The following is a 26,511-nucleotide window of genomic DNA, read 5'->3' on the forward strand; positions in this document are numbered from 1 at the left end:
GGGGTTTAGTGGATCATATATGTTTTCTAATTTCTATTTGCAATACCGTTTTCAATTTAAGTTAACCAGGCAGCTTGAAAATCAGAAACAAACTCCTTGGAGTTTGGGAAGTATAGCAGGATTGATTTCCTCTTCACAATTAAAATACACAGATGTTGCACCAGGGTAGCACTCGCGGCTCCTTCCACTCCTCCCTTGGCAATACATAAACTCATAAACTGGGCAGACTATAAGTGATTTGCTGGGCACAGGGCGGGAGGCGCAGCGAGTGCGAAGATCACACTTCTGAGAGTCGAGACGGATTGAGGATTAATTTGGAAGCTCTTTCCCACCATAAAAGGACAGCTTGTGAATGACGCGGGCGGTGTGGGGAAGACGCCTCCCTCTCAAGTGCTGTCCACATGAGCAGCAGGCGAGAGAGCAAACACAGGAAGGTCTCAGTGAACACAGAACAACACGGCTGAGAGCCCCCCCCCCCCCCTCCTCCTTCTCTCTCACACACACAAATACACACACTTCATTCACTCACTCACTCTCAGTCAAGCTACTGATCAGACCTCCTTTCATTGCTGGATAACCAGGCTGCATCTCTGCAGAGGGAGGGGAAGCCAGTGTGGACCTCAGAAACCACTGATCCTTCACAGGCTGACAGCACAGAGGTGCATCTTACTCCTCCTGGATCAGCTGGCTCCCAGCTCCGCGATGCCTCTTTATCGTTACCGCCAGAGGTTCGGTCCCCGGAGTCGCCTCTTCCACTTACTGTCGCTGTTGGTCCCTGGCTGTGTCGCCTTCAACCTGGAGGTGTCCCGGCCGGCGGTTTACAGCGGACCCCCGGGCAGCTACTTCGGATACTCGGTGGATTTCTACTCGCCTGATCAAAACACGTGAGGAACATCCTATTCTCTCCTGTTTCCTAAACAAATACCGAGAGTTACAGAACTCCTCACCTCGTTGTCGCGAAGTTTGTTTGAACAATTTGTCAGATTGTGCCCATTCTATCATATTGTGGCTCCAATAGTTTGGAGCATGTGCTGGAGGCGGTTCGCAATGTGCGTTTGGAGTTGATGGTAACGATTTCCGATTTTGTCGTAGTCCTGTGTTGTGACTTGTGTTTCTTTTCTCTCTCTCTTTTTGTGGGTGGTGGGGGGTGGTATCTCCAGGGTCAGTGTCCTTGTTGGAGCTCCGAAAGCCAACACCAGCCAACCCGGGATAGTGGAGGGAGGAGCGGTGTATTTCTGCAGCTGGGCAGCAGGAGGTGCCACTTGCAGCCAGATTCCCTTCGACAGAAGCAGTAAGTGTGGAGAAGCATCTTACTTCTTTCCCCAGTGCTTTAACTTATTCCCTCCTCTCCTGCTGAGCGACGGATAACCCTTCAATCTCGGAAGGAACAAATCCCCAGAGAACTGCAATCGCGTGCATGTATTTTATTTCTGCTAACTAACTTTACCTCAGACTACCGCGAAACTATCACTTAAGAGCTACATATAGGACTAAATTACAGTTTTAAAGAATATGTGTTGTTCAGCACGGAAAAATGTGCGTTTAATTCCTACTACGAATACTAAATGTTCGACAGAAAGTTAAAAAAAAACATTTGGTTAAGAGTAACACCATCGCTTTAAAGCTTTGACAATAAGATTATGACAATTTCAAAATGAAACGTGTTTGTTCTCAGTTTCCTTGACTGAGATCCTAACGAAAAAGAAAATTTATGCCAGGAAATTTAACCAGTAGAATTAATTCAAGGTTATTCATCCTAAATGAAAATACTGTAGATAAATTATTCTTGCCATTGCCTAAGAATTAACAAAATGCGCTGAATTAAGTTATATTTTGTGCTAAAATAAATAAAATACATTTTTGGTTTTAAATGTGGATCTCCCTTTTAATAACAAAAACAGAAGTTGCTGGAAAAGCTCAGAAGATCTGGCAGCATCTGTGCAGAGAAATCAGAGTTAGCTTTACCGTCCCGGTGACCCCTCGGACCTGAAATGTTAACTCTGATTTCTCTCTTCACGGATGCTGCCACACCTGCTGAGCTTTTCCAGCTACTTCTGTTTTTGTTTCCGATTTACACCATCTGCAGTTCTTTCGGTTCCCTTTTTAATAGTTGAATAAAAATTAAAATTTAAGTAGAAATAGCTGAAATGAGTGCTTACATAAATCCACATGGTCGAGCCTTGAGAAGAAATAGTTTAGAAATATATTAAACGATCAAAAGCCACTGCTCACTCAGTCTTATTTTATAAATATCTAGGTATCTTGTTAAAAGATCTGTAAATATTTTGGCAAAGATATAACTGTACAGAGCAGCTTGTGCAGGATCCAGGTCTTAGGAACTGGAGAGGGATGAGGTGCAGGGATGGGAGATTGCTAACTATGATTCCTCATAGTTGTGAAACAGCAGAAGCAAGCAAACTCCTTAAATTGAATTTAACATCTGTTGACAACTTTTTTTTATGACATGTTTGAAGTGAAGCTATAGAAGGGCAGTCAAGCACTCCCCTCCTTAACAATTCATAAAGAAGTTCACGGACAGGCAGTGAAATTGGGGAGGGATGAACATGTGGGAAATCAGTTTGCTTCAAAAAGAGAGGGGGTGAAGAATTGTCTGCTTTTTATTAAAGACTGAGAAGCATCATAATTGAGCTGATTTTAAAAACAGATGGTTCCTTTTATGTTGACATCTGCAAAGTATATGTTAAACAAAGTTGGAGAGATGTCTCCGGTTGGGTGTATGTATAATTAAATCACGAACCAGTTTTTGCTCCATTTTTAAAAATAAAACAATTAAATAAATCATATTCTTTTAGCAGGAATTTAATGGCATTGTGTTGTATAACTTATCATCAAACATTTTAAAAATCTAAAATGTGAAACTTTGTAAGTATCATCACAACTGTAAGTAGAGGAAATTATCATCAAATAGTTCTTTATAAATTGAGTACAATAAGGAGCATGGATTATAAAAAATATTACTGAGAAAAACAGATTTGTACCTTTTCCTTTGTGACTCTATTTGGAGTTAGCTAATTCATTGTGAAAACAACTCTAACAAATTACTAAATCATTATGCTTTGCTATTGATAATCTTCAATGGTATACAATTACACTGTGGTAATGCAGATTAAATATAATCACAAAGTATTAATGAGCAACTTGCAATTGATCTCAATGTGACAAAATGTGAAACACTGTAATTTTATTCCCTTTTTTGCTGCCTGTAAATGAAAAGAGGACATTAAAACATGCATAATAAACTTTTTTTTAATATTAGGTAACAGAAGCATTAGAATTAATGGCACCAGGGAACCTATTGAATTTAAATCCAATCAGTGGTTTGGGGCAACGGTCAAATCGCATAAAGAAAAGGTTGTGGTAAGTCCTTAGAAACTATAAGGCTCAAAATCTTGAGTCAGTTCAATATGGATATTTTTTAATCAACCTGTTCAGATCTCTGAAGCAGGTGGGACTTAAACCCAGACATCTGGACACCACCAGAGATGGTACACTGTGCCACAGTTACTCTTGAGTTAGAAAAATACATGGTATTTTGTTTTAAAAAGTGCCTATTTTACTGGTGCCTGACATTGAAATTTGTAAATGATACTTAACAATATAAGTAACAGCTTTTTTAGGTTTACATTGTAAAAATGTAAGATGCAATATGGGCAATAACATGCACCTCACTTGACTTTTGTACACTTTCCAGCTTTTTTTAAAATAAGCTTAATTTATTTATATAATGTAGTAATTGTGCCTGGCTTATATCCATTAGGTAAATGAATTACTAATTTGTGGGAACATTTACGCCCTGAAACAATAAACCATAAGACATAGGAGCAGATGTCGGCCATTTAGCCCATCAAGTCTGCTGTACCATTCAATGAGATTGTGACTGACTTGATAATCCTCAAACCCACTTTTCTGCCTTATGTCCATTTCCTTTATTATTAGAGATCTGACTACCTCAGCTATAAATATACTAAATATACTCAATTTTGACAGCCCACTACAGTAAAGAATTCATAGATGGAGTACCCAATAAGAGAAGAAACATCCTCCTCACTTCCATTTTAAATGGGTGACTTCCTACTCTGTGATTATGCCCTATGATCTGAGACTATCACGAGGGGAAGCAACTTCCCCACATCAATACTGCAAACCCTCCTAAGAATCTGATGTATTGCATTAAGGTAGCATCTTATTCTTCTAAACTACAAAGACTACAAGCCTAATATACTCAATCTTTCCTCTTAAGAAAATTCCTTCTTTCACGGGTAGTTAGTGAACTTTCTCTCAACTGCTTCCAATATCGGAATATCTTTCCTTATAAGAGGGGCCCAAAACTCTTCCAGGTGTGGTCTGACTAGTACAACATCGCTATTTTTATACTTCATTCCTTTTGAAATAAAGGCTAACATCCCATTTGCCTTTCCTATTACTCACTGAATGTGGATGCTAGCTTTTTGTGACACATGCACAAATCAACTTTCTGCAGTCTTTCCACAGTTAAATAATTTTCACCTCTTCTATTCTTCCTGCCAAAATATATAATATCGTGCCTTCCTACATTAGATTTCATCTGCCAAATTTAGCCCATTCATTTAGCCTGTCTATGTGCTTTGTAAACTCTTTTGTCATCCTCACTACTTGCCTTCCAACCTATTTTTGTATCATCCACAAACTTGGCAATAATACATTCACTTCGAGCATCTAGGTATTAGTATATATTGAAAGTAAATGATCTCTGTGAAACACCAAAAGTTACAGGTTGTCATCCTGAAAATTTCTCCTTTATCTCAATTCTCTGATTTCTATGAGTTAGCCAATCCTCAATCCATGCTAATATACCACTTCCAACACCATAGGCTCTTAAACAAAAACATATTTTGCTGGAGAAATTCAGCACATCTGGCAGTATCTAGGTAGACAAAGCAAAATTATTTTTTGAGCTTTGAAGAAGAACATTTCTTCAAATCTTCAGCATCTGCAGTTCTTTGTGTTATTACTGTGGGCTCTTATCTTATTAAGTAGCCGAATGAACAGTAGATTATCATATGTCTTTTGGAAATTCAAATGCATTACATCCTCTCTCCTGCTTGTTACCTCCTCAAAGAGCCATAATAAATTTGTCAGGAATGATTTCTCCTTATGAAGTCATGCTGACTCTGTTAGATTGCATTATAATTTTCTAAATGCTGTGTTATTAAGTCTTTTACAATAGATGCAAACATTTTCCCAATGCCAGATGTTAAGCTAACTGACCCATAATTAGCTGTTCTTTTGTCTCCCTCTCTTTGTTAAAATAAGAGTGTCACATTGGTACTTCTATAATCTTCTGGGACTTTTCCAGAATGAATGAATTCTTGGAAGACGACTATCAGTGCATGCATTACCTCTACGGTTACCTCCTTTAAATTCCAAGTATGCAACCCATCAGATCCAAGTGAGCTACTGGTCTTTAATCCCATTATTTTCCCTAGCCCTTTTTCTCTAGTTCAAGTTATTTCTATGCCCCTTTTAGGTCTTGATTATTTAGTGTTGAAATGTTGTTAGAAGACTGATAGAAGGCAGTTGTTCAACTCTTGCTATTTCCTAGCTCCCATAATTATTTCTCCACCCACATTCTCTAGGGTCCTTACACACACTGTTGCCTCTCTGTTCCTTTTGATATATTTAAAGAAATAATCTGTTGTGTGTTGACTAACTCTAGAATATATTACATCTAAAGTGGGATTATATGTTATCAGTTGTTTTTATATTCAAAAAAAGGTTGCAAACATTAGCTTTTTTATAGAGGTCAAAATTCAAGTTATTTGTACTATTTGTAAATAAATGGTTGAATGAGTGAAAAAAAAAGCTGAATTTCGATGTAATTGAAACTCAATGATTGTGCAATCTTGACAAAAGATGTTTCAAGTGTATTTTAAGTAAAGGAAATTATTGTTTTGTTGATTGATTCATTTTAAATCACTAGGCTTGTGCCCCTCTATATCATTGGCGAGCTCTGAAGTTGACTCAAGAAAAAGACCCAGTTGGCACTTGTTATGTGGCAGTTCAGAATTTCAGTGTTTATGCAGAATATTCTCCATGTCGTTCTGGTAAGTTGATAATTGACGAGAATTTCTGTGTAATTTAGTAATCTACAATATTCGCCTGTTCCTTATCCTTGTTCTTATAATGTACCTCCTTTGTAAGTTAAACTTACAAATTAAAGTTTTCAGGTAGCTCATATCCAAAGTTGGAAACTAGCAACATGTAAAGTAACACCACTTCGTAAAAATATGCAATCATAAATTCTGAGATACATTCCAGTGCTTGACTTGGAAAATATTTTAGAAGAATGTAGTGTAACATGCTATTTTAAAAATATTCATAGTATTTTATGGAATAGAGTTGTACTGTTTTGAAGCAGATCCTTTGGCCCAACTCTCCATGCTAACCAGATATCCCATTTGACAGCAGTTGCCCATATCCCTCTAAATTCTTCCTATTCATATACCTATCCAGATGCGTTTTACATGTTATAATTGTACCAGCCACCATCACTTCCACTGGCAGCTCATTCCATACATGCACCGCCCTCTGTGTGAAAAAGTTGCCCATTAGGTCCCATATAAATGTTTCTCCTCTCACTTTAAGCCTAGGCCCTCTAGTTTTGGACTCCCCTTGAAAGACCTTAGCTATTCACCATGTCCCCATGATTTTATAAACTGCTATAAGGTCACCCCTCAGTCTCTGATGCTCCAGGCTAGTTAGCCTAATCTATAGCTCAAACCATCCAACTCTGGCAACATCCTTCAAGTTTCACAACATCCTTCCTTTAGCAGAGCGACCAGAAATGAATGCAGTATTCCAAAAGTAGCCTTACCAATGTCCTGTACAACGGCAACATGACCTCCCAACACTTGTACTCAAAGCATTAAACAATAAAGGAAAGCACACCAAATGCCTTCTTCAGTATCCTGTTTACCTGCACTTTCAAGGAGCAACAAACCTACACTTCAAGGTCTCTTTGTTCAGCAACACTCCCCAGGACTTACCATTCAGTGTATAAGTCCTGCTGTAATTTGCCTTTCCAAAATGCAGCAGCTCACATTTATCTAAGTTAAACTCCAACTGCCATTCATCAGTCCATTGGTCCATTTGATCAAGATCCCGTTGTACTCTGAAGTAACCTTCTTTGCTGTCTACTACAGCTCCAATTTTGGTGTCATCTGCAAACTTACTAACTATACCTCCTATGTTCACATCATATGGTTACAATTAAAAAGTAGTGAACTATGTTGTTTGAAAAATTTTGGGTAGGACATATAAAGAATAAATATGCCAGGAGAATAAAACAAGAAATAATGTTTCAATGTTGTTAAAACAGCTTTGCTATCAATCTGTCTTATGCTCATAAATGTTTCTAATATTTTAATATAATTGCTAATGAGAATGCAGTTCCATTCATTACGATAGACACTGCAAACATTTTAGAAATATTATTCTAAATGTGAGATTCAATACACTAATTTCATAGGAACTTATGCTGCATAAGATAGTAAATCAAATATGCTGAAACATGTACACCAGCAGTCTATATGGTGGTGGTCAAATCCTCTGCAGTCAGCATCACTTAGGAATGCAGAATATTGAACTCCATGGCAATTTTCCATGTTTTCCACAGATCCATATGTTATATTTTTTCTTCTAATTTAACATTCCTCAACTTCCTATATCTTCAGGTGCTAAGACTCAGGCTAGTTAATTCCATGACTTGTTTGATGGAGTCAAACATGTTAATAAAAGCTATGGTTTAAATTGCTGGTACTCTGCTTTGTCCTCTAAGTCAGAAGTCACACAACACCAGGTTATAACTCAACAAGTTTATTGAAAATCACAAGCTTTTGGAGCGCTGCTCCTTCGACAGATGAAGTGATGTCACATGATAATGAAGCAGTGCTCCAGAGGCTTGTGATTTGATATAAACCTGTTGGGTTATAACCTGGCGTCATGTGGCTTCTGATTTTATCCACCCCAGTCCAGCACTGGCATCTCCATATCATGAGCAATATGCTAACCACGGTGATGAATCATGTTATTCAAAGAACTGAAGCTGATGCAAATAAATCCCTAATCTGATATATGCTTAGAGATGCATTAGTAGTTTTTAGTTTAAGTGAAGAAGTCACTGCGATGAGAATTTACACTAAAATGAATATCAGGTATAATTTCCTACACTGCAGCATTTATTAGGAGTAAAATTTTAATGAATTTAGAATGATAATGTACTAAATGTGATGGAGTGCTCAAAATTTAAGCAGCTTTGAACAACAATTTGATTTTTAACTTTGCCTAATCTCATCAGAAAAGCTGTGATATTTTTCAGTCAGGGTTCTGGTGGATAGATATCTTTGCGGTAGAGGAGTGGATTCTAAAGCCAGTGCACATGAAGGTAGTTTAGCTTGTCAGACCTAAGTCAATTCAGGTCCAGGACTTCTCTATTGCAGTTCCTCAGGCAATGTCCTAGGTCCAACCATCTTCAGTTGCTTCATTAATGACTTTCCCTACATCTTAAAGTCAAAATTGGGGATGTTCGTTGACACAATGTTTACAACCATTCGTGACTCCTCAGATACTGATTCTGGATCAGTGGTGCTGGAAGAGCACAGCAATTCAGGCAGCATCCAACGAGCAGCGAAATCGACGTTTCGGGCAAAAGCCCTTCATCAGGTTTCCAGCATCTGCAGTTATTGTTTTTTCCTCAGATACTGAAGCAGTCCTTGTCCAAATGCAGCAAGATCTGGACAACATCTAATCTTAGGCTGACAAACAGCAAAGAACATTTGCATCACCCAACAGGAGAGAATCTAACCATTTCCTCAATCATTCATATTCAATGCCATCAATATCTTAGGTTTTACCATTAACCAGAAACTGAACTGGATGCTACATAAATACTGTGGCTCAAAGAGTAGGTGAGGGATTAGGAGTCCTGCAGTGTGTAACTTCCCTTCTGACTCCCCATAGCCTGTCCACCACGTACAAAGCACAAGTCAAGAGAGTGATGGAATACTTCCCACTCGCCTGGGCGAGAGCAGCTCCAATAGTACTCTAGAAGCCTTGACACCATCCAGGAAAAAACAACCCACTTGATTGGCACCATATCCACAAACATACATTCCCCCACCACTAAGATGCAATGCAGCAATTAAACAAGGATCTTTAGACAGTGCCTTCCAAATCCACAACCTGTACCATCTTTAAGGACTGGACAGCTGGTAAGTGGGAACACCACCACTGCAGGTTTTTCTCCAAGCACCTCGCCACCCTGACTTAGGAATATATCACCGTTCCTTCACTATTGCTGGCTTAAAATCTTGGACCTCCCCCAATGGCATTGTGAGTTTACTTACATCAAATTGACTGCAGCAGTTCAATTAGGCAACTTACCAGCAGCTTTCTAAAGGACAACTAGGGATAAGCAATAATTGTTGGCCCTGTCAGTGAAGCCCACATAACATGAATGAATAAATAAAATCATAGGGAATGCATTGGATGACCCTGTCTTAGTCTAGATTGTTTTTTATATAGCAGACAGCATAACATTTGTACCAAACACCAGTAAAATAGGATTGCTCGCTGGTGCACCTGTATGTTTTTAAACATTTCTAGAAGCTATTAATGTCATATTATGCAGGCAAAAGATAATAAAATCATTTGTGATTTATGCAAGTAATGTACATTTTATACCAATTTCAGATCAACCAGATCCTGAAGGTCAGGGTTTTTGTCAAGCAGGATTTAGCCTTGATTTTACCCAGGTAAACATGTCATTGCATTTTACTTTGTTTAATGTAGAAAACCTAACAGAAATCTTGAATTATATACCATCTGCGTATGTAGACGAAAAACAATGGCATGCAAAGTCAAGAATAGTTCCTTGCTCTGCAAGGTATATTCAGCTGCCTGCGCTGAGAAGGGGTTGTTGCCATTTAAATACTTGCTGACTTTGTGTTTTCAAACTGGATAAAACTCCAAAGGTCAGATGATAGTGACACGGACAATCTTTGTTGACTTTTGTGGTGATATCATTTTCTGGGTAATGCAGGTCTTTCCAATAGTAATGTAATAACTGTGCTTGGATGTGAAACAAGACATAACACTGAGTGTTAAGAACAAGTGTGAGGTCAAGGAAACAACATCTTGTACATATTTTGAAAAAAAATGTGATTACCAAAACTTCATACAATTTTCCTAATACCACAATACCGCAGCATTTATTGTAATTTTAAAAATAGATATTATTTTGAGTAGCATCTGGTTAGTCACATTACCTCTACATTACCAGTGTATATTGATGAGTGTTTAATAACAGAATGAATTAACAATCTGATCAAGCCCAAATTACTTGAATAAAGTAGCTTTACAACAAAGTTTGCTACAATAACTACTCAAATCCATTGATTGAAAACAATATTAGCCATTGTTTCTGCAGTTTGAAAACAAAACAGAACAATATGAAGTGATGAAGTACTTCAGGACAGTTACCAAAGTGTGCAAGGGCAAGTGATTTTAAATTAATTCAAGTACAGATGTTTAAAGCAATTGTGTATATATAGGTCAAGAAGGTTAACTTGGTTGAAAAGGAATATCTTAAACTGAGGGTAATGTGGGAGGTTTATGAGAGGGTGTGAAATTTGTGCTAGGCACCTGCCTGCAGTAAGTAAAATGAGTAAATTGAAAATGAAATCGCATACTACAGACTTTCAATATCCATGAAACACCCAAACATGAAACTTTGGAAATTACAGCATATCCAGGCAGCTGTTAGAAAAAAGCATTCAGTAGTTCTGAAACCCTGTGTTTTAGATTCAATTGATTCACAACTTTTAGCATTATATAAGTCCGATGTTGCTCATATTTTTCGAGCAATTTCTGCCAGTTTAAACAGAGAAGAGCATGATACTATTATGATGCAGGGTTATAGAGTTGGCCTCATACAGACATCTGGAGCTTTTTTTGTGAAATATTGTGTTACTGTGCATGTCCCTTAGAACATATTTAACTTTCTGTGTTATGATAGCATGTCATATAAACCTTATAGACAGGGTTATGATCAGATTTGAACTTTTTTCATTGCATTTAATGATATTCTCAATATCTAATGATATTCTTTAATTTATGTATGATTGCTCCACAACATATCTGTTTTGTAAATATTGCCAGCTAATGTGTAGAGAGAAAGCTAACTTTGCTTGCACAATTTGATGATTTTTCTAGAATGGGTACCTGGTGCTTGGAGGACCTGGCAGTTTTTACTGGCAAGGTAGGTCAACAATATCTTTCACAGATTTAGTTCAAAATGGGGAAATACAAGCACAGCTGTGAATTAGGCAGTGTAATTGCAGAACAACAAAGTCACTATTAATTTAGCATGGTTGCCAATCATCCAAATTTCAATATACTTTGAGGGTATAATGTGATTTGACATTGTTATATATTGATATGGCTGCTCAGTATTAGCCTCTTTAATTATTTTTATGCATAAATGTCCATTATGAGGAAACTTGATGACATTCTTCTTGCAAAGGCACAGGATAATGAGTAATGTTGAAATGTAAATCAAAGTGTGCTCGAAAATATTCTGCACAGAATAATTGTTTAATTATACCATTCATATAATAGGAATATCTTAATGAATAATGCAGTTCCCATTGTGTAGACTCAAATCAACGGCCAATGTTGATGGTAATTACCAAATGTTAGGTTGGACATGCAGAGAAGTCGAAGTAAGTCACTGATCGTTCATGGGGCACTGCAAAATGCCAAAGCATTGAAGATGATCCGAAGGTGTGCTGTGCACACGCTTTCCTCAAAATCCGAACTCAACTGAGCCAAATCGTGTCATGGTGCCAGCATGTCTAATTCTGATTTTCAGTTGAATGTGATTGGATCAAAAATGTCCCCATCAAGATTATTGTGATATCTGCTTCATAAGACCATAAGATTCACTTTCAGAATTAAGCCATTCAGCCCATCAAATCTGCTCCACCATTCAATCATGGCTGATATGTTTCTCCCCATAACCCATGATCCCATTACCAAACAAGATTTAGCTCTCTCTGTCTTAAGTACACACAATGACATGGACTCCACTGCCTTCTGCAGCCAACAGTTCCATAGATTAACCACCCTCTTGCTGAAGTTCCTCCTCACCTCAGTTCTAAAGGGAATCTCTCTTCTAGTGGAAACATTCACTCTGCCCAAGCCTCTCAGTATTCTTGAAGTTAAAATGAGACAACCCCCTTATCCTTCCAAACTCCATCAAGTAGAATCCCAAAGTCCTCAACTGCTCCTCATATGACAAGCTCTTCATTCTGGGATCATTCTTGTAAACTTCCTCCAGAGTCTCTGCAATGCCAGCACATCCTTCCTTAGATCAGGGTTCCACAATATTTCAAATGTGGTCAGCCTCAGCAGTATATCCCTGCTCTTTTATTCTCGCCCTTTCGAAATTAACGCAAACATTGCATTTGTCTTCCAAACTGCCAGTTGAACCTATATGTTAATCTTAAAATAATTCTGGACTAGGACCCCAAAGTTTTTTTGTGTTTCAGATTTCTGGAGCCTTTCCCTACTTAGAAAATCATCCATGTCTCATTCTTCCTACCAAAGTGCATAACCTCACGTTTTCCCAGCTGCCACTTCATTGTCCATTCTCCTAGCCTGTCCAAGTGCTTCTCCAGTCTCCGTGCTTCCTCAACAAAATCTGTCCCCCCACCTATCTTTGTGTCATCTGCAAATATAGCAACAATGCCCTTAGTTGCATCATGCAGATCGCTAATGTAGAATGTGAATAGTTGTGGTCCCAACTCAGACCTTTGCAAGACTCCACTAGTCAGCAGATGCCATCCTGAAAAAGACCCTTTTATACATACTGTCTGTCTTCTGCCAGTCAGTCAATCCTTGCCAATACCTTGCTCCAACACCATGGTGTTTTATCTTATTTGGCAGCCTCTTATGTGTCGTCTTGTCAAAGGCCTTCTAAAAATTCAAATAGATCGTGCCCATTGGCTCTCCTTTGTCTAATCTTGCTCATTACTTTCTCAAAGAATCCTAATAGATTTCTTAGACAAGACCTCCCCTTGATGAAGCCGTACTGACTCAGTTCTATTTTACTGTGCACTTCCAAGTACAGCATCCACTCGTCCTTCATAACCACTTTAAAATCTTAGCAAGGACCTAAGTCAGGCTAAACAGCCTTAGTTTCCAGGCTTCTACCTCCCTCCCTTCTTATTAGGAGGTGTTATGTTATCCATTTCTGGGAACATCCTTGACTTCAGTGATCCTGAAGATTGTTCCACAATCTTCTAAGCATGCTCCTTCAGATCTTTCCGTCTGGTCCAGGTGATTTATCCATCTTCAGATCTTTCAGCTTCTTCACTATCTTCTCCTTAGTGATGGCTACCACACTGACTTCTGCCTCTGACTATCTTGAAGTTCTGGTATGCTGCTGGTGTTTTCCACCGTGAAAACCGATGCAAAGTACTTACTTAGTTTCTCTGCCATTTCTTCATGGCCCATCACTACTTCTTTAGCTTCATTTTCCAGTGGTGCAATATCCACTCTTGCTTCTCTCTTACATTTTAGATACCTAAAAAAACTCTTACAATCTTATTTTATATTGCTAGCTTTCACTCATATTTCATCTCATCCCCCCTTCCCCTTAATGCTTTTTAAAATTATCCTATGCTTTTTTTTTTAAAAGGTTTTCCAATCCTTTGGCTTTCCACAAATCTTCACCACATTGTATGCTGTTTCTTTTGCTTTTATGCTCTGTCTGACTTCCCTTGTCAGCCATCATTGCCTCATCCTCCATTCAAATTTGGATGAATTTCTGCTGTGCCTTCCAAATTACTCCTAGAAACCCCTGCCATTCTTGCTCTACCATCTTCCCTGTTCTGCTCTTCTTCCAATTAACTCTGGCCAGCTCCTCCCTCATGACTTGGTAGTTACCTTTACTCAATCGTAATATTGTAACATCTGATTTCAGCTTCTCTGTCTCAAACTACACAGCGAATTCTATCATATTATGGTCACTGCCCCCAGAGCTTCTTGCACCTTAAGCTCCCTAATCAAGCCTGCCTTATTATACATCACTAAATCCAGAATTACCTGTTCCCTAGGGGACTCTACCACAGGCTGTTCCAAAAACCCATCTTGTAGACATTCCACAAATTCCTTTTCTCGAGATCTGGTAACAATCCAATTTCCCCAGTCCACCTGCATATTGAAGTCCCCCATGGTTATTGTAATCTTGCCTTTCTTACATGTCTTTTCTATTTCCTGATTTTCTTCCCCACATCCTGACTACTTCTAGGGGGCCTGCACAGAACTCCCATCAGGTTCTTTTTCCCTTTCCAGTCCTTCAACTCTACTCTTGCAGATTCTTTGCCTTCTGACTCTGTATCACTTATTGCTATGGATTTAATTTAATTTCTCACTAACAAGGCAATCCACCCCTCAATTTTCCTTTCAATGGGACACATGTCCTTGACCTGATATTTAGTCCCCAGCCCTGACCCCCTTGCAGCCACGTCTCTGTGATACCCACAACATCATACCTGCCAACTTCAATCTGTGCTACAAGATCACTTACCTTGTTTCGTATTCTGTGTGCATTTAAGTACAACACATTCAGTTCTGCATTGACTGCTTTCCTTCACATAGGTGTCTCCTTAACTGCTATGCTTGAAGTTAGATTCCTGACCTTTTCCATACTGTCTGTCCTGTTAGTTGTTCTAGAAGCTTTAATAACCTCTGCTGGACCTGCCTCCATGTTTAACTTTTTCCAAGCAATTGAACCTATTCTTCCACTATTCAGTTTAAAACCCTATCCATATGGCCAGTGATTCGCCAGGATTCTGATCCCAGTATGATTCAGGTGGAGTCCATTCCATCAGAACAGTTCCCTCCTTCCCCAGTACTACTGCTAATGGCCCATGATTTTGAACTCATTTCTCCCACACCAATCTTAGCACCACACATTTATTTCTTTAAGCGTGCTGATCCTGTGCCAAATTATTTCATGGATCAGGTAGTAATCCAGAGATTATTACCTTCCTGTTCTGCCTTTTAGTCTAGCCCCTAGCTGTTTATATTCCCTCAGCAGGAGCACTTTCTTCCTTCTGTCTGTATTGTTGGTGTCTACATGGACTACGACAACTGAATCTTTCCCCTCCCACTCCCAAGTTCCTCTGCAGTCCTATTGAGAAATCCTGTACCCGGGCAACAGGCAGGCAACACAGCCTTGGAGACTCTCGATTCTGGCTTCTGAGAAAAAAGGCAACTCCCCAACTTAACAACTACATTTCTCTTTTCTTCCCCATTTCACGTATTTGTATTTTGCAAGGAATGTTGACTCAGATTTCAAAGAAATTAACAGCAAAGCTGGAGGATGAGACATACTAATCCAATTCCTCTTGTATACTTCAAATGGAGGACCAGTATATTCATTTATTACTTTTTTTAAACCATTCTTTCCCTCTGGAAAGACAATACCATATCTTATGTCATTGCTAAACTGTTCAAATAACATGATAGCATCTCCCTCCTTTTGTATGCTACTGCATTCGAATCCACTATATCTGTTTATTACCCGAGATAAAGTTTAATCATTATAGAATCTCACTGAAACTTCAGGAATAATATTATATTTGTTTGGTTTTCCAACCAGCATTTTAACAAATTAAGGGCACAGAGTGCACTATCGCTTGTCTTGCAGTATCAGCATAAAAAGAACCTCCAATAAAATAAATCATCCAACAAAATAAATGGGTGTATATTTAATTACAGATACCAAGCTGTCACCCCAAGGGATTCTTTCAGGATTTCAACACTGATTATAAAGACACCATTTTTCTCTCTTTGATATGGCAAATGAGCCTGATGGTTAGATTACTCTTGTATTACCATTTACTATCTATTATAATTTTTGATCATCCACGTAGAAGTAGATCAGTATTTTAATCATTTTGAATTGCTAACTTCAGATCTAAGCTTTAATTTTAGTTCCAGTTTTGTCAATCTGGATGACCATCTACCTAAACACAATCAGAGAAGATAGCAGGCCTGGTGGGGTTTCTGACTAGCCCTGTAATTTTGTGTCATACAGTTATACAGCACAGAAACAGATGCTTTGGTCCAACTGGTCCATGACAACCAGATATCCAAAATAGATTTGGTCCCATTTGTCAGCATTTGGCACAAATGCCTCTAATCCCTTCATATTCATATACCCAGCCAGATGCCTTTTAAATGTTGTAGTTGTACCAGCCTCCACCACTCTGGCAGCTCGTTCCACATACACGCCACCCTCTGCGTGAAAACGTTGCACCTCAGGTCTCTTTTAAATCTTTCCCCTCTCACCTTAAACCAATGCCCTCTAGTTTTGAACTCTCCTAGCCTGGGAAAAAAAACCTTGGCTGTTCGCTGGATCCATGCCCCTCATGATTTTATAAACCTCTGTAAAGTCACCCCTCAGCCTCCGACTCTCCAGGGAAACTAGCCCCAGCCTATACAGACTCTCCCTTTAGCTCAAACCCTCCCAACAACATCCTTGCAATCTTGTCTGAACCCTTTCAAGTTTAACAACATATGTTCTGTAGCAGGGAAACCAGGATTGAATGGAGTATTCTAAAAGTGGCCTCACTAATGACCTAATAGGAGTTGGGATGCAACATGACATCCCAACTCCTATGCTCAGTACACTGACCAATGAAGGCAAGTGTGTCAAATGCCTTCTTCACCACCCTGTCTATCTGCGACTCCACTTTCAATGAACTGTGCACCTGCAACGCTCAGGCTCTTTGTTTAGCAACACTGCCCAGGGCCCTACTGTTAAGCATATAGGTCTTGCCCTGATTTGCCCTACCAAAATGCCACACCTCATATTTATCTAAATTAAATCTGGCACTCCTCGGCCCATCTTGTTCCCACAGACTCCTACCATTACTATCACTGCACTTCCTCGAACTGTACCTGTAGGTACTTTATCCCATCTCTCAGATTCTCTATCTCTACACCTGTTCAGATGGTACAACCTTCCAAAATAGCATTTCTCTGTTGTCCTTCATCCCTCAAATGCAAATCCACACCACCACCCCTTCTACCACCACCACCAGCACACCACCGTGGTTGACATGACCCTGCATTGTCTCTGGTCCATTTCAGGCACTTTGTTTATCATTCTTTTCTCACAAAACCACAATAGGGATCCTGTTATATGTGCCTTCCACACCACTCGGCTGCACCAATCTCACCATTTCTGACACCCCCGGCGTAATGCCACCAACAAGCGCCCCTTCCCTTCTGCTGGTCTTTTCAACATTCCAAAAGACCATTCCACCTGTGACGCCATGGTCTGCTTCTCAATCACCCCCTCCCCTTCACAAACCGTCTTCTATGCACTTGAGATGCAACAACTCCATTTTTACATGCTGCATTGCCACTGTACAGTGCCTATAAACGCACCTTACAGTAGCTTCCTTCAATTTTATAAATTGGATTTGCTGCTAATAATGCAATATCCTGTAGACTGTAGAGAGACCGAACACAATTTTAGTTACAGATTTGTGGGGCACCTCTGTTTAGTTTACAACTGTGCCTCAAGCATCCATTTACCTATCATTTTAATCCTTGTCTGCACTGTCCTACTGGCCTGTCTATTGGAGCAAAGAACAAAGAGAAGTACAGCACAGGAACAGACCATTTGGCCCTGTAAGCCTATGCTAATAATCATGCTCTAAATAAATTAAAAACCAAACTTAGTCACTCTATATCCCTCTATTCCCTCCCTATTCATGTAACCATCCAGATGCCTCTTAAATGTTGCCGATGTGTTTGCTTTCACCATCTCCTGTGTTCCAGGCTCCTACCACTCTCTGCACAAAAAACTTCCCGCACACATCTCCCTTAAACTTTCCCCCTCCCTTGAACCTGTGTCCCCTTGCAATGAAATTTTAACCCTGGGCAAAAGCCTCTGATTATCCACCCTATCTGCATCTCTCATGATTTTGTAGACCTCGATCAAGTATCCTCTCAGACGCTGTCTTTCCAGTGAAAACAATCCCAGCCTTTTTAACCTTGCCTCATAGCCAGGCAACCCTTGAGACCAGGCAACATCTTGGTGAACCTTTCCTGCACTCTCTGCAAAGCTTCCGTGTCATTCTGGTAGTGTGGCGACCAAAACTGCACACAATACTCCAAATGTGGCCTAACAAGGGCATATATAGCTGCAACATGTTTTACACTCTTCAAATGAAACTCAACGTAAGTTTGAGGAGTAGTGCTTCAGCTTTTGATTAATCACTTTAGGGGCATTCACGTTCAACACTGATTTCAATTATTTTGGATCATCCTCTCAGCTCCCTTTTTTTAACTGTACCTATTGATGCTGATCCTGCTATCTTAGTTTATTAACTCCTTCAGATGTATCATTTGTTTCTTTAACTGTCCTATTCCTGTCTCCACTTTTATTCCTTTACTTTTAATCTCTCCTGTCTTCCAGCCTATTGGTAGGTTTCTCATTTATTCTTCCCTCTTCACCATTTTCCTGTCTCTGTTCTTGCTTAAATCTATTACATTACTACTGTTTTTCAGTTTGGACAAAAAGGTTATCAACCTGAAAAACTGGGCAAAATCCTGCTTCAAGATGGACGTAAGGGCTAATTGCGTTGCTAACTGTAATAGCAAAACAGTATAGGCATGAGTCTGAAGTCTTTGCATTTCATTCCAAAAACATTGCCAACTGCATCAAGTCAACCCCAAAGTAATGACCTCAAAGATTGCTTCACTGGCCACTGTTGGAATTTTATTACCGAGTGCTCTCACTGTTGCTCAAGTGAATGTGGAGGCCAACCCCTCATCTGTTCATAGCCTGAGACACTGCTGTGGTTATGACAGACCTTCAGGGAACCTCTGAAAGCGATTATAGGCTCTATTATTACCCTCTGCTGCTCCACCAACATTGGATCTGTTAAAAAGAAAACACATCAATTACGCAACCTCCACTTCTCAGTAACTGCTTCTTCAGATATCTGGCTGATCACCAGTTATAAACTACTGAAATCAACAACATAAATGCAGAAGTGTTTCAAAACACTTGCAGGCCAGGACAAGTAGATCTCACCCTCTTTCTGCCAAATATCCATCCCGAGTTCAGCAGTTAATGTCAAAAGCCTCCCCTCCATCATTGTCTATACTGTTAGAGTCCCAGGGTTGTACAGAATTTGATCATGAGGCACATCAGGAGGCACATTCCTGAGTACTGATTTTGGCAATTCCCTTCCTGTGAATTTAATCACTCATTCTCCAAAAGTTTCATTCTTGTAGCCTCTTCCCTCAGGCAAGGAGTTGACATGGGCACATGTTGTAGATGTTCCAGGGCAGTGCCTGCCTGAAAGGCCTTCTGCTCAGAATTGGATTGGTACGTGGCTGCCAGCTAGATGGGGCATCTTAACCAAATTGTCAGATCTCAGAGGATCATTAACCACTTCCTCAATGGGATCCCTGTCCTGCTCACCACACAAAGCTGCTGATCCTATCAGGTATCTGCCAGTCATGCCGTATGCCTGGCTTCTTCCTGCTACTTTCAGGAAATAACTCATTTCTGCAGGCTCTTACTGCCTCTGCCAGGACCTCATGGGATAATGATCATGGGGCAGCTTGACATATTTGTCATGTTGATGCTCTCTACTTTTATACACTCTGTAGAATTAGAATTAGGTTTATTGTCACACATAGTTAAGTACAGAAGTGCAAGAGTACAGTCAAAGTACCTAAGTACAAATCTTAGATACAAAATAGAAAAATTTTGAAAAGAAAAAAAAGTAGCATTACCTTACAGTTATTCATAGAATAAGTATGTTATTGTAATATATGTAGTGATACAGTTTACCTCGAGACATCTTGATGACTGACACAAGCTCTCAATGAGGTGGGCTCCATTTATTGTTCTTGCTTCCTGACCATGCCTGCTGACCTTTAACCCACAGAAGTGAGCCACTGATGAGTCACACACTGCATGTTCTGCTGGATGTTGCACAGTGACCATGAGCGAGATGTGTTTAAGAATGATGTCCCTTTAAGAAATCCAACATGGAGATGAATCTGGACCTGACTATATTCATGTGACCAGAGGCCACAAAGACTCTACATTGCAGCAGCCTGGACATTGGCCGTGACTTGAGATCACTCTGTGATTACTGTTCTAGTTTAGTTCTGCATTGATGTAACAGAAGGCTTCAAGTAAATGGAGTCAATGTACTTCATTTGTGTAAGATGATTACTACAGGGTCAGGACTCAAAAATGGTCTCAAAATCAGGTTCACAGTTCAGCTGGTAAAATCCAGCCTATGAAGTCTATTTCTCTCTCTATATAGATCCTGGTAATCTACTGGGTTTCACAATTTTCTGTCTGTATTTTGGATACTTTACTTTTATTCCAGAGAAATTGGATGTAGGCGCCATCCTTGTATGTCTAATATATGTCTCAGCAAATCTGGCTTTAGAAGCTTGATCAGGATTTTCATTTGAAAATCTCAAATCTGGTCATATTCTAAAGTGAAAATAATGTCTGCAGCCTATTTGGACAACTTAATTTTGATTACTTTTCTAAAATACACTGTAGTCTAAATAGTAAATAATTTCCACCGCAGTTTATTTTATTTAAGCTGGATAAAATAAGTAATTTCCATTTTAAAAAGCAGGACGGTAAAGGTCAGCGCATTTGATTCAATCTATTTGTTGGAAAAATAGTTTCGTTTTTCTTCCGTTTCATCTGAGAACAGTCCAAAGAACACGCTGAGTAAACTGAAAATAAATTTGATTATCTAACGTCCGTTCATAAATTTCTGCCAAACGAATTGGATGGAGAGGAAGATGGAAATTGCATTGAATTTGCTGTTTTATGGTTCAACAAAATCCAGTAACAACTCAGGGATGCTCAGCTGAGATTTAATTTTTATTGCCTTGTCAGCGTTTTGTTTTTTTCTCCCCTCTCCCAATTTTATTCTCTTTTTACCTAAGTGTTGTTGTACAGTCTCACAGGCAGCTGTCAAGATCACACCAAATGGTCACCCTCCATGTCTCAGTTTAGGCTATGAGGCAATTTGTCCATTTTTTTAGCTGATCTTATCTGCTTTCAGTTTTCCATTTGTGCCTTTTTTCTCCCCCCAAAAAACTGACTGTCAAATGAAGATAAAAGATTGAAGCTGTTTTGAAAATAAGTATTAAACATGCTGACCTTTATCATCCTTTTTTTTAAAAATGGAAACTACTTATATTAACCAGCTTAAGTAAAACAAACTGTGCTGGCGTGGCGTGGAATGTGTATTTTAGAAAAGTAATCCAAGTTAGGCAGACCCAAATATGAAAGAGACCTCAGTTCCATTTTAGAATGCTACAAACTGCTTTTCCCTCAGAAGTATGCCTCCCAACACCATAATTGTGACCAACTAGAACTTATATGTTTTTCTCAATCACTGTTGTCCCCACCCCACTCACAGTCCTGTTCCTCTCACAGCTTCCATCACCTTACCCACAAACATTTATCCCCTTCCCCCTGCCACCCTCCTTTATCACAGTTGCTTACGCTATTAGAAACATAGGAGATAGGAGCAGGAGTAGACCATTCTGTCCCCCCAAGCCTGTTCGGCCATTCAGTATGATCATGGTTGACCACCTGACTCAGTATCCTGTTTCAGCCTTCGTTCCATAACCTTTGATCTCTTTAGCCCTTAGAATTATATCTAATTCCTTCTTGAAAACATTCAGTTTTTTTGCCTCAGCCACTTACTCTGGTAGAGAACTCCTCTTCTGATTTATTAGCAGTCACCACAAGCCAATTTCTGTTCTATTTTTGAGTTTTCTAAACATATACTATGACATGCATTTCACTAGCTGTGATTTTTCTATTCATTGCTTTTTATTTAAAATGTTAACATTTTCATGAAAGACTGGAAGGAAAACTGTATTAAACCTGCTTCTCATTATTGGTAAAGGAAAGCCTTCAGTTGACAATGGGGATGAGTCTCCTCAGGAATTCCCAAATTTTTCCTCTGTAACATTGATGGAAAAATCATAGAAATCATGGGAAAATTCTGTTCCTGCTGGTTTATCTGAATCTTCCATTGTTCATCCAACAGTGTTGCAAGCAAGCTAAAGAATCCTATAGAAATCACTTCCTGTATATTTATACGATAAATGGAAAAACATTCTTTAGAATTCTTTCAACATAGGGATATAGAATTTAGGTGTAAGAATGGACCTTTGAGCCTATCTACTGTGCGGTAAGATCATGGCTGAGCTGGTTATGATCTCAATTCTATTTTCCCAGTCTGCTTACTCTAACCTTTGACTCCCTGATCAATTAAAATAAAAATGGACTTTGAGGAACTTCTGCATTGGTGTCTTAGGGTTGAGAATTTGAAAGGAGGGAGAGTAACATTGCAAAGCAAAGCATTTCTCTTTAAGATTGTTGATTCATTAGACTCTTTAGGATTGAAACGCAGAATAATTTAAAATAAGTGAAAGCACTAGAGATGTGTTCTACTTATTGATTATACTTTATTAAAGTTTATTTGTCTAGACTGTATTGTAATTGAAAACATTTTATTTGTGGTGTAACTTGGTATTATGTTAAAATTGAAATTTCTGTCGTGAATCTGTGGAATTCTTTTTGAAGAGAGCTGTTGAGGTGATGTTCTTACATGTATTCAAGGCTGAGACAAACAGATATTTTTTAGTCAGTAAATGAATCAATGGTTATGGGGAAAAGGCAGTAAAGTGGAGTTGTGGATTATCATATCAGCCATAATCTATTGAATGACAGAGGAGACTTGGTGGACTGAGTGGCCTACTTCTGCTCCCTTCTCTTATGATCGTTTTGTCTCATGTAATAGAAAGCAGTTTCAGAAAGAATGTAATTTCATCAATATGGATAACAGTTGTGATGACACTTTGGCTTTAAGAGGTATATTTTGTCCTTTTTTTGTGAGAGAAGGTTGAGTGGGAGGTGATGAACCGTCTGCTCAAAGCTAATAAAGTAATTGGCTTGTAAGGCCGAGGTTTTTTTTTAATGTGAAACAATAGAAGCAGCCTGAATGGGCGGGGCGAAGCTCCCACAGAACCAGGACTTATTGTTTCATCTTTCTGTAGTTGCTGGGATATTGAAGCTGGATGTGAAGGCTCTTATTCCTCTCTCAGTTACAGCTAAAAGCTGAGGTTCTCTTCCTGCTGCTAGAATTGCATATCAGACAATCTATTTTACTGAATTTGCCTTTGCCAAGAGTGTGTTTATGGCATGTTACTATATTGGAACAGTTTATTAATAGTAATTAGCATATATATTATTTTGTTAAGCATTTTAATAATGTTAAAGTTAAGCTAATTCTTTTATTTCTATTTTGTCTGAATTTTAACTGTAGTGTAAAGTAAAGTGTGTTTGTTTAAAGTTGAGTAGTTTGACCAATCGAATTACATCTGGAATGCAACCCCCTACACTTGCCTTTAAAATAAAAAAAGTTAGGGTCTAGGCTATCTTCTTAATATATTTTGAGGGGATTTAGTCTGGTCCATAGATTAATATATATAAATATTTGAGGTGCACAATGAAATACAGCCATGTTAATGTTTAGAGTAACAATTCTTAGCTTTTAATTAATATTTAAGCAGAGCAAGCATTACACTGACCCCAGTTTTTCCTTACCCAAAGCTCATAAATGTATTAAAGAGCTTTACAGAGATATTAGAAATTGTCTGTCAAACATATAGATCTTATTGATCTTCTTCTATGATGTGCATTATAGCATTTTTGCCATTATTGTAAATTATTTGAATGTGAACGTAGGAGATATAGTTCATAAGTTTGCAAATGACACCAAAATTGGAAGCATAGTGGACAGCGAAGAAGGTTACCTCCAGGTGCAGTGGGATCTTGATCAGATGGACCAATGGGTCGAGGTATGGCAGATGGAGTTTAATTTAGATAAATGTGAGGTGCTGCATTTTGGAAAGGCAAATCAGGGAAGTAACACTTAGAACATAGAACATAGAACATAGAAGAATACAGCGCAGTACAGGCCCTTGGGCCCTCGATGTTGCGCCGATCCAAGCCCACCTAAACTACACTAACCCACTATCCTCCATATACCTATCCAATGCCCTCTTAAATGCCCATAAAGAGGGAGAGTCCACCACTGTTACTGGCAGGGCATTCCATGAACTAACGACTCGCTGAGTGAAGAACCTACCCCTAACATCAGTCCTATATCTACCCCCCCTTAATTTAAAGCTATGCCCCCTTGTAATACCCGACTCAATACGCGGGAAAAGGTTCATACTGTCGACCCTATCTAACCCCCTAATCATCTTGTACACCTCAATCAAGTCACCCCTAAACCTTCTTTTCTCTAGTGAAAACAGCCCCAAGTGCCTCAGTCTTTCCTCATACGATTTTCCTTCCATACCAGGCAACATCCTGGTAAACCTCCTCTGCACCCGTTCCAATGCCTCCACATCCTTCCTATAGTATGGCGACCAAAACTGCACACAATATTCCAGATGCGGCCGTACCAGAGTCTTATACAACTGCATCATGACCTCAGGACTCCGGAACTCAATTCCTCTACCAATAAAAGCCAGTACACCATATGCCTTCCTCACCGCACTATTTACCTGGGTGGCAACTTTCAGAGATCTGTGTACATGGACACCAAGATCCCTCTGCTCATCCACACTACCAAGTATCCGACCATTAGCCCAGTACCCCATCTTTTTGTTATTCTTCCCAAAGTGAATCACCTCGCACTTAGCTACTTAATGGTAAGGTCTGGGGAATGTTGCTGAACAAAGACCTTGGAGTGCAGGTTCATTGTTCCTTGAACGTATAGTTGCAGGTAGATAGGATAGTGAAGAAGGTGTTTGGTATGCTTTCCTTTATTGGTCAGAGTATTGAGTACAGGAGTTGGGAGGTCATGGTGAGGCTGTACAGGATGTTGGTTAGGCCACTTTTGGAATATTGTGTGCAAATCTGGTCTCCGTCCTATAGGAAGGATGTTGTGAAACTTGAAAGGGTTAATAGATTTACAAGTATGTTGCCAGGGTTGGAGGGCTTGAGCTATAGGGTGAGACTGATTGGCTGGGGCTATTTTCCCTGGAGCACCGGAGGCTGTGGGGTGGCCTTACAGCGGTTAATAAAATCATGAGGGGCATGGATAGAGTAAATAGACAAGGTCTTTTCACTAGGGTGGAGGAGTCCAGAACTAGAGGGCTTAGGCTTAGGGTGAGAGAGGAAAGATTTAAAATGGAACTTAGTGGCAATATTTTCACACAGAGGGTGGTACGTGTATGGAACAAGCTGTCAGAGGAAGTGGTGGAGGCTGGTACAATTACAGCATTTAAAAGTCATCTGGATAGGTACATGAATAGGAAGGGTTTAGAGGGATATGGGCAAAGTGCTGGTGAATGAGACTAAATTGGGTTGGGATATCTGGTCGGCATGACAAGGGTCTGTTTCCCAGCTGTACATCTCTATGACTCTATTTGTTTATGACAACATAATAACTTAACAAATTTTAATTTCATGATTGGTTTCTAGCTTCTACAGAAAAATACCAGATTTAGCTCAATCTTGGTATAGATCGTTGAAACAATTTGAGTAACAATTTGACATATTAAAATGCTGAATAAATAGGCTTAGTTAGCAGCTAATAAAACCTATCAACAAAACCTATTTAATGCAAATACTTAATTGATTCAATGATTCAAAGGATGAGGCAATAAACAGTAATATTGAGAATATTCTATCTAAGCATCAATATTCTTTTCAAATCGTAGTTGCACTGCATGATATTTTCAGTTGCACTTTTCTAGAGTTTGTGATCTGTGGGTTTATAGATGGTCTTTGCCTCGGCTTTTGAGAACCCAATCTTATGAGCCGGATGTTCGGAGAAGTGCAATTTTCTTCATGTAGATCATAGAGATATACAGCAGGGAATCCCTTCAGCCCAACCCATTCCTGCTGACCAGGTTTCCGAAACTGAACTAGTCCCGATTACCTGCATTTGTGGGACACATGCCTCTAAACCTTTCCTATCCAAGTATCTATCCAAATGTCTTTTAAATGTTGTAATCGTATCTGCATCTACCTTTTCCTCTGGAAGCTCATTTCATGTGTGCATCACCCTATGTGTGAAAAAGCTTCCTATCAGGTCCCTTTTAAATCTTTGCTCTCTCACCTTATTACTATGCCCTTTTTCTTTTTCTCTGAGGAACTGCTTGGCATTCCTGGCAATATAAGTGAACTTGACTTACTTATTTAGGATTAGAGGTAGTGTGTTATAGCATGTCATGGATCCTTTGGCACTGATATCATCTCATTTCTTGTCAGATTGCCTTGCTGCATGGTCGAGTTTAGTTTGTTGGCAGCACATTAACTCGAACCCATCTTGTGGTCAGTTG

General features: G+C 39.3%; 1 protein-coding gene across 1 annotated transcript in view; it reads left to right on the top strand.

Annotated features, from left to right (window-relative positions):
• Positions 1–482: 482 nt before the first annotated feature.
• itga8 (integrin, alpha 8) overlaps positions 483–26,511 on the top strand; it is a 207,770-nt gene continuing 181,741 nt past the window's right edge. The window contains exons 1-6 of the mRNA XM_043690322.2: positions 483–884; positions 1,161–1,291; positions 3,278–3,378; positions 5,981–6,104; positions 9,751–9,812; positions 11,272–11,317. Of these exons, the coding sequence (XP_043546257.1) occupies positions 703–884; positions 1,161–1,291; positions 3,278–3,378; positions 5,981–6,104; positions 9,751–9,812; positions 11,272–11,317 (646 nt within the window). The 5' untranslated portion in view covers positions 483–702. The remainder of the gene's footprint in view (positions 885–1,160; positions 1,292–3,277; positions 3,379–5,980; positions 6,105–9,750; positions 9,813–11,271; positions 11,318–26,511) is intronic.

The sequence above is a fragment of the Chiloscyllium plagiosum genome, unplaced genomic scaffold (genome assembly GCF_037043375.1).
Source record: "Chiloscyllium plagiosum isolate Xiang-an unplaced genomic scaffold, Cpla_swu_hap1 HiC_scaffold_5, whole genome shotgun sequence".
Taxonomy (NCBI): domain Eukaryota; kingdom Metazoa; phylum Chordata; class Chondrichthyes; order Orectolobiformes; family Hemiscylliidae; genus Chiloscyllium; species Chiloscyllium plagiosum.